The 13,747-nt window shown below is 38.9% G+C and overlaps 1 protein-coding gene across 5 annotated transcripts in view; it reads right to left on the bottom strand.

The window, feature by feature from the left end:
* The window catches only part of Kdm4c (lysine demethylase 4C), a 196,988-nt gene that overhangs the window by 168,324 nt on the left and 14,917 nt on the right, over positions 1 to 13,747 (bottom strand). For 4 of the 5 annotated variants that reach the window (XR_005090854.1, XR_003734985.2, XM_028873963.1 and 1 more), the window contains exon 3: positions 6,480 to 6,655. The exons of the other annotated variant lie outside the window; for it this stretch is intronic. Coding sequence is in view for 2 of the 4 variants with exons in the window: in XM_028873963.1 (XP_028729796.1) it covers positions 6,480 to 6,655 (176 nt within the window). In the remaining 2 variants the exon portion in view is untranslated. The remainder of the gene's footprint in view (positions 1 to 6,479; positions 6,656 to 13,747) is intronic. 5 annotated transcript variants of the gene reach the window in all.

Here is a 13,747-nt window from a genome sequence, read left to right as displayed (position 1 = left end):
GCAGTTAAAAAAAAAACAATGATATCATGAAATTTGCAGACAAATGGATGGATCTAGAAAATATCATCTTGAGTGCAGTAACCAGACTCAGAAGGACAAACATAGTATGTACTCACTCATAAGTGGATACTAAATGGGAGGGAAGGGATGGCTAGACTGCAACCCACAACTCCAGAGAGACTAGCTAACAGGAAAAGACCCTAGGAGGGACACATGGATGATCCTGTGAAGGAGAAGTGGATGAGATCTACATGAGTGGACTGGGGGGGAGGGATGGCAGAGGGCAAGGAGTGGGGGATGAAAACATAGGGAAATGGGAGGGTCAAACTGGAACAGGGACAGAGTGAGAGGGCAGGGAGGAAGATACCATGATAGATGAGGACATCATGGGAATAGGAAGAGGCAGGGTGCTGGGGAGGCTCTCAGGAATCCACAAGGTTGACCCCACCTTGGTCTTCTGGCAATGGTCCAGAGGGTGCCTGGACCGGTCTACTCTGGTGACCAGCACAGCAAATAACCTAGCTGTCATCATAGAGCCTTTGTCCAGTGACTGATGGAGGCAGATACATAGATCCACGGCGAGGCACCAGGCTGAGCTCCGGGAATCCAATTGTTGAGAGAGAGAAGAGATACTGCAGGTGAGGGATATCGAGATCATAATGGGAGGACGTGCAGAGATGACCGCCACACTAGTGGAAGCTCATGAACTGTGGACTGGTGGCTGTGGAGTCCCCATGGGACTGAACTAAGCCCTCTGGATATGGAAGACAGTTGTTTGGGCTCAAACTCTTTAGGGGACACCAAGGCAGGGAGATCAGGATCTGTCCCTGGTCTATAGGCAGGCTTCTGGAATCCGGTGCCTGTGGTGTGACACCTTACACAGTCTTGGTGCAGTGGGAAGGGGGTTGGACCTGCCTAGGCTCACTGTGCTGGGCTCTGCTTACTCCCCATGAGAGACCTCAATTTGGGAGATGTGGGGTTGCGGGGTGGCTTGGGAAAGAGGACTTGGGGGTAGGAGGATTAGGAAGGGGGTTGTGGATAGTATGTGGAGTGAGTAGAAAACTTAATAAAGAAAAATGAAAAAGAAAAGAAATAAAATTAAATCTAGAAATCATTCAAACAATTCCTAATGATTAAGTTTTATAACTAAAATAGAATCAATTGAGACAGTTGTGTGGCTTGGTGTGTTTGCGGGGCCCCTGGCAATGGGATCAGGATCTACCTCTGGTGCATGAGTTGGCTTTATGGAGCCCATTATCTATGGTCAGATAAGCTTGTTTATGCTTGATGCAGGAGGGGAGGGGTTTGGTCCTTCCTCAACTGAATGTATCAGGCTTTACTGCCTCTCCATGGGAGTCCCTACCATTTTGGAAGAGGGGGTGGGGGTAGGTTGGGAGGGGAGGCTGTGGGGCATCGGGAAGAGGGATAAGAGGGGGATGTATGGTTGGTATGTAAAATGAATAAAAAAATTTCTTAAATAAATAAAAAAATAGAGAACTATGTTTAAAAATCTTTAAACTACATAAATGCCAAGAAATCTATATTGTTAAGTAAATGTTTATTACTTAAATGATTTATACAACTTCAAATGTATTTTTGCTATCATAACACTATCATTTAATTTATATATAATTATATATATATTCAATATATAAAAACTTTATAATTTTAATATATATATATATATGGTAAAATTACATGTCATATCTCAGGTTGCACTGATGCAGTGGTAAACAAACCAGACAATGTCATCTGCATGGTGATTTTCAGAGGAAAAGAATCAATCTAGGCTGGGCGGTGGTGGCGCACACCTTTAATCCCAGCACTCGTGAGGCAGAGCCAGACGGATCTCTGTGAGTTCGAGGCCAGCCTGGGCTACCAAGTGAGTTCCAGGAAAGGTGCAAAGCTACACACAGAGAAACCCTGTCTTGAAAAAAAATAATGAAGCCACCTCAGTGAGATAAACACAGACACCAATAAAATTAATTCTTAGTGAATTTATGTTCCTTAAAAGTAAAAAATGAGTAAAGGTACCTGCCACCAAACCTGACTATGTGAGTTCAATCCCCAGAACACAAACAGTTAATGGAGAGAGCTGACTCCTACAAGTTGTCCTATAACCACCACATGGATTGCCATGACATATGTATCCTTCACACACAAACAAAATAAAAATGTAATTTTTAAGTGAAAGATGGACAACATGCCAGAATAATCAAATGGACTAGTAGTAGTAATGATCAAAGATTCTCTGTGACAACAGAGTGAAAGACTTCAAAGATCAATTCTTCCTAGTTGTAGTCTCTCCCCAAACCCTCCCATTCTCCGTTCCCACACATAAATCCAAGAGGGCTGGAGATTGTATGTTGGGCAAGCATTCACCACTGAACTGCATCCCCAACCCTCTCACCAGTATTCTGCCTCATTATGCATACAATAATTTTGTGTGGGAGATACATATTTCTATATCTGAGATCTTAATGATGTGGGTTTTTTTGGGTTTTTTGTTTTTAAGAATGAGTCTCACTATATAACCTTATACAGCCTGGAACTGACTATGGAGATCAGGCTGGCATTGAACTCAGAGATTGATCTACCTTTGCCTTCCTAGTTCTGAGATTAAATGTATGTGACAGCACAATAGTATTTCCCATATCTGGCTAGCATGTATTACTTCTATATCTGGTTGAAACTTTTGAACCTCCTTCAAAATCTATCTCAAAAGCACCTACAAAATGAAATTTCTCCCTCCCTGGTTAAATATCACAAAGGTTATACATTCATTAAAAGCCACAAAGCACTGTGTACCTTTCCCATTGTACAAAGATATGATGCTTATCAAAAGTATGTTTTTTTTTGTTAAATTCATTTCTTTATTGTATGTGTGCTCATACAAGTGTGCTACATAGAAGTAAGAGGAAAATTTGTGGTAGTTTGTTCTAGTAATAATCATAGAATTCTATGGCCATCAAGATGTCTCAGTAGATAAAGGCAGTTGCCTCAGAAGTCTGAGGACCTGAATTCCATTTCTGGAACCAACTCTACAAAGTTGTCCTAAGACCACCACACAGAAACTATATGGCACATGCATGCTCACTCAAACACAGACTTACGTACACACATACACATATGCTAATAAAGTTTCTTAATAGTTTGAATGATAAGGTACTCAATCTATAATGAAAGTCTTACAATATCAATAAGATATAAAAGAATGAAAGTTTACTAGCACTTTTAAAAAATTCAAAATTAAATTTAAAATTTACAATTGCTATGGAGTATCAATCAGAAAGTTCTGCACTAAAAATGTAGAAGGAAAGACTCATCATCTGCTTACTAAGCCAAATATGTGCGCGTGCATGTGCGCACACACACACACAATTTACCTTTATGACTCATCAACTAAATTCATCCAAAGACTGTTTCCATTCACAACCATGCAAGGAACTGAGACAGCTATGTTTTTGATTGGTCTTTTAGGTTTGGCTTGGATTTGTCAGAATGGGGGATTTTATTGCTGTCATTCTAAGATTTAGCTTTACTCTAAGACTCTACAGGACGAGAAAAGAAAAGCAGGAGTTGGGGCACAGTCAGTTTCAAGAGAGTTTTAGATGACTTTTAACCTTTAGATGATCCTCTGTCTCCACTTTTAGAAGCAGGTATATAATGTCACCACACCAGGTTTATGAGTACTGGTGATTAAATTTATGGTCTCATGCATGCTAGGCAAACATTCCACCAACTGCGCTACACCCTTAGTTGCAGGTTAAGGTTTTTATCTAGGACATCAAACGCCATACAACAAAAACTAACTGTGATGGTTTTTTTAAAAATCCACAAATTCTTTAATAGTCTCTTCAAGAAAAGAAATTTTGCTGGGTTTGGTAGCATATATCTCTAATCCCAGAACTGGGGAGATTCAAACAGGAGGAGTGCAAATTCAGTGTCAGTCTAGGCTTTATAGTGACAGCCTATCTTCCTGTCTCAAAAAACAAAAGTAAAACCTCATTCTCTTCCCCATTCAGTATAAGCTGCACCTACTCAGTTTCTCTGGAAGAAGACAACTGCCACTATCTGAGCATTCAGGGAACATTGCCAAAGAAGAAGCAGAAAGAATGTAGGATCAAGAAGATAGAAAAGAAACAAATATATACCATCCACTAGAAAGGACACAGTCATTTTAATCATGAACTAACTGCAGCTATGGCTAGCTACTCTCGGTCTGCATTGACCCTTTCAACTGCAAGTCAAGGATGGGGAATCTACTGGCTAGTATGATATAGATATATAGGATATAGAGATGATAAGATAAAAGCGTAGATTAATGAACCTACTTTTAAAGAACAACTTGTTTAAAATGTTTTACAATGGTATAAATTTTAGTTTATTGATACAAACTTAAAGTTAATTTTGTTATACTGTATGTATATATATATATATGTATTTCTATTCTTATTTGAGGTATTGTTCATGTAACTCATTTAAAATTGTAATGGATAATTAAGAAATAGATTAATAATTAGTCATCTATGATAATCATAATTGTAGCCATGTTAGTTAAGTCTTCTAGGTATACATAGATATATTTCAGATAGATAGGTAACCTTCAAACACTTCATAGACCTAGAGAATATGGCATTTAAATAACTTAGAATTCTGTTGACATGAGACACAATTGCTCCTGGCTGCACCAATTTGATCCCAAGAGAATGTTGTGCTGTGGATATCGCTCTATATAAATAAAACACTGATGGCCAGTGACCAGACAGGAAGTATAGGCGGGACAAGGAGAGAGGAGAATTGGGGAAACAGGAAGAAGGAGGGAGAGACACTGCAGCCACCGCCAGGACAAGCAGCATGTAAAGATGCCGGTAAGCCACCAGCCACGTGGCAAGGTATAGATTTATAAAAATGGGTTAATTTAAGATATAAGAAACAGTTAGCAAGAAGCCTGCCACGGCCATACAGTTTATAAGTAATATAAGCGTCTGAGTGATTATTTTATATGTGGATTATGGGACTGCGGGGCTTGGTGGAACCTAGAGAGAAGCCCTCCAGCAACAATAGAGAAGAAACAAATATATGCCATCCACTAGAAAGGACACAGACATTTTAATCATGAACTAACTGCAGTTATGGCTAGCTACTCTCAGTCTGAATTGACCCTTTCAACTGCAAGTCAAGGATGAGGAATCTACTTGCTAGTGATGGATTTTGGAAAGAGGGCATCATTAACTTAGGATGTATACTGGTGAGCTTATCAGACTCTATTGGATATTTATAAGCCCATGATTGCTCAGACATCCCAGATTAAACTCAGCAGGTCACAAAACAAAACAAAAAGGCATGAACATGGAAAAGGGACCTATAGGAGGAGAGGGAAATAAAAAGGGTATTAGTGAGATAAAAATGAGGTAATATACAAGAATACATTAAATACATGCATGAAATTTTCAAAGAACAAAATTAATAAAAAGAACAAATATTGAATTCTAAAAGTACATATACATGCAAAAGTACTTAAGAGAAAAGGACCAATGTCTGCAATTTACTCTGAAGTGTATTTTTAAATATGTGTGAGTGAAGCCAAGTGGCACACACCTCCCAGCACCTGGGAGGCAGAAGCAAGATGATCTCTATGAGTTCTAGGGCAGCCTGGTCTATAAAGTGAGTTCCAGAACAGACAGGGCTACACAAAGAAACCCTGTCTCAACTCCTTACTCCTTCCACCCACCCACCACCCACCCACCTCCCGCAAAAAAAAAAAAAAAAAAAAAAAAGATGTGTGAGTGGATAGCAAGACTGGTGTCTGATGTAGAAAACAGTAATATATCTGTATTTCTATAGACTCGTAAAATTTCACTTAAAGGACAAACAGCAGGGACTTTAGTCTCATAGAAGGCGCTCACCTGGGAAAAATCTAGCCAACACTTCCAGTCAACACTTTAACATTAAATTTCAAAGAGACCCCAAACTAAAATCACTCATCTATGACTTCTAAGTTCCAGACTTTGACAAATTATGAGCTAGCTTAAGGTGCCAATTTTGAGAATTTATTATATATCCATAGATAACTAATATACTATATACCTTCCTATTCATTCAAAGTTTTCTTTTGAAACTGCTAATGCTCATGAAATTTTAGTCTTAACAAAATTATGAATAAAATTTTGCCCAACAAAGCTAAAGAGAATTCAAACCTTATGACAACTAAAAGAAAGAACCATTTCTAGATTTTGCAATAATAATAATAATAATAATAATAATAATAATAATGTGTAATAAATGTGGAACAATTTCCTTAGAAGTAAGTGAATGTGAGTAGGCCATCATTTGAAGAATAGAAACCAGAGATGAGGACTAGAGAGATGACCAAAGAGGTTCTTGCTTTGTATTACAGGAGTCTCTATCTACTTGGTTTCTTGCCATACTCAAGTACCTCTTTGGAAGAAATGCAAATAAAAGCTCAATTGACTCACTTGCTACTGTTAGCCAGCTGCCTGAACTCCTTCACAGTCATGGCTTTTTTCTGGATGTTGTATTGAGTAAACAGTCCCGACTGCCCTGTGACCATCTGCTGAATTGGTGCTGGGATAAGCAAATTATCAATATCATCATAGCACTGTCTTGGCTTCCACTCCTTAGGAGGAATCACCTAAAAACAAAACAAAATGTTAACCAAAAACTATTCAAAACTAAATATTCCATATCTTTTATTTTTCAGAAGAATACAATTTAACATTTTCACAACATCTCTTAAACAAAGGTACTGTAAAAACTCATGAAGACTTTGCAGTAAGGAAATAGGATTCGTAACAACAAAATTTACTCAATACTCACTACACTCAAAACTACACTTTATTACCTCATTCAGTGGTACTTCTAACAAGTGATTTTAATTTGTAGGATTTTAAAACATAGAATGCCTGAGGGTAAAAGAGCTAGTGATAAGAGCGGCTAAGATGTCCGCTGAAACACCATGACAACAAAACAATGAACTAGTGTGTTACCTCTCAACAGAAGATGAAATATTGACGGTCTCTTCCTCAAAGATCATCATCTTTACTGAATTTTATCTAAGTGTCTCTTTTTTATGTGATTTTATGTGATACAGTTCAGTAAACATTTGTTTAGTCAGTATTTTCTCTTTAGATCTCTTTTGCAACACAGTATATAATGGGGTTGCTGTGGTCATCTTGAGGACTTCCAAGTTTCTTGCCTTGCATGGACAAAAAATTAAATGTCTGGGAAGACCAAGGCAAATTAAAAGGAAAGCTTTATCCCTCCTGGATGGGAGAGCCCTAAGGCTGGATGCTGGCTTGGGTATTTTGCAGGGACCCTAGTCTTCCCCTTTCCCCTATTGGTCCTGAGCCTTCCCATAGTTCTCCGACAAATATTTTCCATAATGTCTTCTGGTAAAAAGAAGCAGCCATCTCAGGGAGGTCGTTTTTTACTTCCCTTGCCTTCCTCTGTCCCTCTAACTCCCCTTCACTGGCAAACAGGATGACAGCAAACTAGTAAATGCTAAAAGCCAGTTTTCTGTGAAGATGAGGGAAAGTTTGATTTGTAGCTTTTGCCTACTTCCATGGTATGCCTCTTCCAACATTGGCAGTACTTTTAGTTTTGTTTTGTTTTTCTGGTGTTTTCAGACAAGTTCTCATGCAACCCAGATTGGCCTTGAATTTGCTACATTGCTAAGAATGACCTTGAACTCCTGTTGCTGCCTCCCAAATGCTAGAATTACATGCATGAACCAGCATACCTAATAAAATTTTTTAAACTGAAAGAAAATAAAACTGAATTATTAGAAACGAAACCATAGAGGACTCACTAACCCAGGTATAAGAAGCAGAATGCTACTAGCACCTTTTCAAAATACATCTATCCTTATTCAAGAGGAATGACTGGTATTTATTGATAATGAAATTTAGTTTCTATTTGTGGCTATGCATCCCTAACTAGTGGGGTTGTTTTATTTAGTGTATGTAACATGTCTGCATAGTTTGGTGTCCGTGTATATGCATTAGGATACACATGCATGTGTATGTGGAGACCAGAGGTTGATAATAAATGCCTTCCTCTATTGCTATCGACATTATTTTATTTTCAAACAGGGTCTCTCATTGAGCCCAGAGTTCCTCTCTTCACCCTCTGCAGACACTTGAAAAAACAAAGCACATAATCACACATCAATACACACAAACATAAATAAAACTGAATCTTAAAAGAATAAGAAATATGAAGTATGCATAAAGCCTAGGGTTCTATCTCCAGCACCACATAAACCTAGCATGGTAGTACATGCCTGTAGACAGTAGAAGCATTCTTGGCTACACAGCAAGGTCAAGGCCAGCCTGGGATACAAGAGATCTTGTCTCAAAAATAAAACATAAAAAAAATGGGGCTTGAGAGATAGTTCAGCAGTAAAGAGCACTTACGGCTCTAGCAGAAGACTAAGATTCAGCTCCCATCACCCAATGGCAGCTCACAACTTCCTATAACTCAAGTTTCGGGGGATTCAATGCCCTCCTTTGATCTCTGAGGTCTCCTACACACAAGTTGTACACATATACTCAAGCCACCCCTGAGTTTAATCCCTGGAATTCTTGGTGGAAAGAAAAAAATGAGTTCCAAAAGTTGTCTGACTTCTGCGGGGGCACACATGCGCGCGCGCGCACATACACACACACACACACACACACACACACACACACACACACACAAAATAATAACATAAAAAAATAAAATTTTTATATTTTAAAAATAAAAATAAATATGCCAGGAATGGTGGCATATCCCTATAATCCCAGCACTTGGTAGGCAGAGGCAGGTAGATCATCTCTGTGAGTTCAAGGCCAGCCTGGTCTACAATCCAAGACTACCAAGGCTGTTACACAGAAAATCCTGTCTTGAGATGGAGGGGTGGGGAAGTAAATAATAAAAGAAAGAAATTATTTCCTAGGAGTATTTTAATTTTTTTTCTTAAAAGTTTCTTTTTTAATATTTTTTTATTTTATGGGTATGTGTTGCCGGCATATATGTATATATATACCACAGGAATTTCTGGTTTTCTTGGAGTTATGGAGAGTTGTATACTACCAAGTGGGTGGGTGCTAGGAACTAAACCAGGTCTTCTGCAAGTACAGCAAATGCTCTTAATCACTAAGACACCTCTCTAGCCCCCCAGGAATATTCTGAAACAATTTTCTAAAGATAAAACAAAGCATAAAATAAAATAATTACAAATGAAAGCCTGTCAGTTAGATCTCTGTAAGTCTGAGGCCAGCCTGGTCTACACAGTGAGTTCTAGGCCAGTTGGGCATACAAAAAAAGACCCCATACTAAAAAAGAAAAAAAAAAAAAAAAAAAGGAAGGAAAACAAAACAAAGCCTATAACAAATATTTCCTTTTGAAATAATCTTAAATTTTATCTTGTTTTATTGATATGCATGGAGGAAGAAGGGGAGTGGCAGACAAGTGGAGATCAGAAAACAACTTTCAGGAGTTGGTTCTTTCCCTCCACTACTGGTGGGATCCAGAGACTGAACAGTCAGAAGGTAATCAGGTCTATGAAGCAAGTGATTTTACCTACTGAGATACCCTACCAGTTCCTTTTTAAATCTGTAAATATCAAATTACCTCACACAGTTAGAAATCAAGTATAGCATATCTGGTCATTAAACAATTTCAAAGTTAACACTTTTATATTTAATGAGTTAAAGTAAAGGAAACCTATTCTGCTATATTTCTATCAACTGTCTCGATCTACCTTCCAGAGTATACCAAAACAGAATTCACATTTTGTATCACTGTTTACCCAAACCAAGACACATATTTCTGCACTCTCTTGTGTTTATGAAGCACATAGTGTACACAGCAACTGCTCTAGTGCAGTCTCTGTACATAAGTACTATAGGGGACAAATATTATACATTTCACGTTTTTAGAAGTTCATCATAATATCCCTACAACAAAACAAATTTTATACTTAAGAAGACTATCAGTTTCTCAACTTGAATATCAAGTGATGAGTGATGTCATTCTGTATGCTGTGAAAACGTGTTGCTCTGATTTCTTGATGAATAACGCTGTTTGGCAAATGGTGAAACAGAATACAGTTAGGCGGGACATTCTAACTGGAGAGATAAGAGAGGAGAAAAGAGAGCAGGGAGACTCTGCTAGCTGCCAAAGAAAAGGGGAAACAATGAGGATGTCATTCCGTATGCTGTGAATATGTGTTGCTCTGATTGGTTGATAAATAAAGCTGTTTGGCCAATGGCGAGGCAGAATAAGGTTAGTTGGGACATTCTAACAAGACAGGAAGAAGAAAGAGCAGAGGAGACTCTGTTAGCCACCACCAGGAGAAGCAAGATGTAAAGTACCAGTAAGCCACAAGCCACGTGGCAACGTATAGATTTATAGAAATTGGTTAATGTAAGATATAAGAGCTAGCTAGCAAGAAGTCTGCCATGGCCATAATTTAAAAATAATATAAGGCTATAAGAGCTAGCTAGCAAGAAGACTGCCATGGCCATAGTTTAAAAATAATATAAGGCTCTGTGTGTTTACTTGGATCTGAGCAGCTGTGGAACCACAGGGCCATGGGAGCAGGGCGGGACCAGGAAAACTTCAGCTATAATCAAGTGTGCAGACAGTCAAGATTATTTGATATCTATACTATATAGTATCCATATCTATATTACATATCTGTACTATTCATGGTATCATGGCAGTACTTGGAATACTTGGAATGCTGAAATACAGAGACAGAATAATTAAAAGTTCAAGGCCAGCCAGGGCTATATAATAAGATTTTGACAAAAAAAGATGTGTGGCTGAAGAGATGGCTGCTGTGGGATGTCGTTCTGTATGCTGTGAATGTGTGTTGCTCTGATTGGTTGATAAATAAAATTCTGATTGGCCAGTAGCCAGGCATGAAGTATCGGCAGGATAAGAAGACAAGGAGAATTCTGGGAAGAAAAAGGCTGAATCAGGAGTCGCCAGACAGACACAGATGAAGCAAGATGACAAGGCAAAACTGAGAAAAGATACCAAGCCACGTGGCTAAACATAAATGAGAATTATGGGTTAATTTAAGTGTAAGAGCTAGTCAGTAATAAGCCTGAGCTAATGGCCAAGCAGTTATAATTAATATAAGCCTCTGTCTGTTTATTTGGGTCTGAGTGGCTGTAGGACTGGGCAGGACACAGGAAAACTTTAAACTACACTCAGGTGTGATTGTAATCCTAATTAACTTTACTCTGTTATACACTATCAGAAGTATCATAGGTGTACTCAGTGTTCCTGAAGCTCCCTTACAAGGGCAGCTGCTCTTTCCTCTTCTAGTTATTAAACATGTCACCTTACCACTAGACAGTGTACTATTAGTAGACTAAGGAATATTTTAAAAAACAAAAAGTGAGAAAATAAAACAAAGAACTTCATAAAAAGGTCAAATAATGAACGCAGTGTGGTGACACACAACCCATCACACTATCACTCAGAAAAGGAGGCAGAAGGACCAGGAAGTTCAGAGAGCTCAAGGGTATCTGGGATATATGAGAAATCTGTCTCAGAAAGAAAAAAGATTAGATAGGTAGGTAGGTCGGGAGGAAGGGAGGGAAGGAGGGAGGGAGGCAGGGAGGGAGGGAGGGAGACAGGGAGGGAGGGAGGGAGACAGGGAGGGAAGAGGATAAGGATAGATGGATGGATAGATGAACAGACGGATGGACAGACAAATCTGGAGAGAAAGGAAGGAGTGATCTCTAGCTTTTCTCTGGGCAAATAAAGCCCAAATTCTTGATAAGCATCATATAACATGTTCATGACTAATTATGTGCACCAAATGACTCTGAAAATATAACACCTTCTGCTCAAACAAAGAATGATATCCCCCCCACCTTTACCTCAAATGGTAATCTGGAAGTTCTGAGGTACCATTGAAAAAGCAAATTCTAAACAACTCTTACATTTACTTATTCTGCATATGGGGGTGGTGGAGGTAGAAGCATGGGGAATTCTGCATATGAAGTCAGAAGACAGCTACTGGCAGCAGCCACATAACAAAAGGAATGACCTCTGGGGACAAAATGTCACAACCAATAAAGAATTGCAACGTAGTCTTTGGCACCTTACTAAACATTCCTATGACACTAAGCACATCATTTATAATCATTTTTTAAAGATATAATTGCATATCTTTAAGAACAAGAATAGATGCAATGTGACCAGCTGTCTCACATCCCTGCCACCATGATGGACTATATCCTTAAACTAAACCAAAGCAAACTATTTATTCATTCATGAAATTGTTTTGTCAGACTAATCATCACTTTAAGCCCATCTTCACTTCACATTGCAGGTAGAATAAACCCCCTGATGCATTACCTTGGTGGGGTGTGATCCCAACACTTAGCAAGTTTGAATCTAGCCTTGGCTACAAAAGACCCTTTATTTAAAGAAAAAAAAATTAATAGGCGTGTGTTGTGAAATATTATTTTAAGGTGTGTTACATTTGTTTATACTGTGGAACATTTGTTTAATGATGCAAAGATGTGTTGCATTCTTTTTTGTTGCATTTGTTTAACTCTGTTAAGCTGTGTTACTTTGCCTGTCTAAAACACCTGATTGTCTAATAAAGAGCTGAATGGCCAATAGCAAGGCAGGAGAAAGGATAGGTGGGGCTGGCAGGCAGAGAGAATAAATACAAGGAGAAAAAGAGGGATCAGAAAGCAAGAGATATCAAAGAATGAGAAAAGAAAGGGCCAACCACATAGCCAGACACAGAATATGAAGGAAAGGAAAGATATACAGAAATAGAGAAAGTTAAAAGTCCAGAGGTGTGGTGGTATAGTGTTCCCCAAAATATTGTGCACCCTAATAAACTTATCCGGGGTCAGAGAACAGAACAGCCACTAGATATAGAGGCCAGGAAATGGTGGCACACACACGCCTTTAATCCTATCACTTGGGAAGCAGAGATCCATCTGGATCTCTGTGAGTTTAAAGCCACACTGGAAATAGCCAGGCATGGTGACTCACGCCTTTAATCCAAGGAAGTGATGGAAGAAATCAGAAAGGTATATAAGGCATGAGGACCAGGAACTAGAGCTGATTAAGTTTTTAGTTTTTTGAGCAGCACAGTTCAGCTGAGATCGATTTGGATGAGGATCCAGAAGCTACCAGTCTGAGGAAAAGGGATCAGCTGAGGAATTGGAAAGGTGAGGTGGCTGTGGCTTGTTCTGCTTCTCTGATCTTTCAGCATTCACCCCAATACCTGGCTCCAGGTTTGTTTTTCATAAGACCTGTAGATGTAACCAACTGTCTTATTAAATAATAAGAAACACAGAACCAATGTAAAAGAGAAAGCCAAGAGGTCAGAGCTCAGAGCTAAAACCTCACCCTTCCTCCTGCGGTGGTCCTACCTCTGAAAGAGAGCTACTTCCTGTGTGTTTGTCTTTAATATAGTCTTTCTGTTCTGCCTTCTCATTGGTTGTAAACCCAAACACATGATTGCCTCGTCACTGCCTGTAAGTACAGCCCTCCAGGTCTTAAAGACGTATGTATCCAATGCTGGCTGTATCCTTAAACACACAGAGATCTACCTAGGTCTGTCTACCAAGTGGTGGGATTAAAGGTGTGCGCCACCACTGCCGCGCTCTTGCTACGACTCTAATAGCTCTGACCCCCAGGCAACTTTATTTATTAACATACAATTAAAATCACATTTCAGTACAAATAAAATACC

The sequence above is a fragment of the Peromyscus leucopus genome, chromosome 2 (assembly GCF_004664715.2).
Source record: "Peromyscus leucopus breed LL Stock chromosome 2, UCI_PerLeu_2.1, whole genome shotgun sequence".
Classification (NCBI taxonomy): domain Eukaryota; kingdom Metazoa; phylum Chordata; class Mammalia; order Rodentia; family Cricetidae; genus Peromyscus; species Peromyscus leucopus.
The sequence above is the reverse complement of the archived record's forward strand: the minus strand, read 5'-3'. Positions and strand labels throughout refer to the sequence as shown.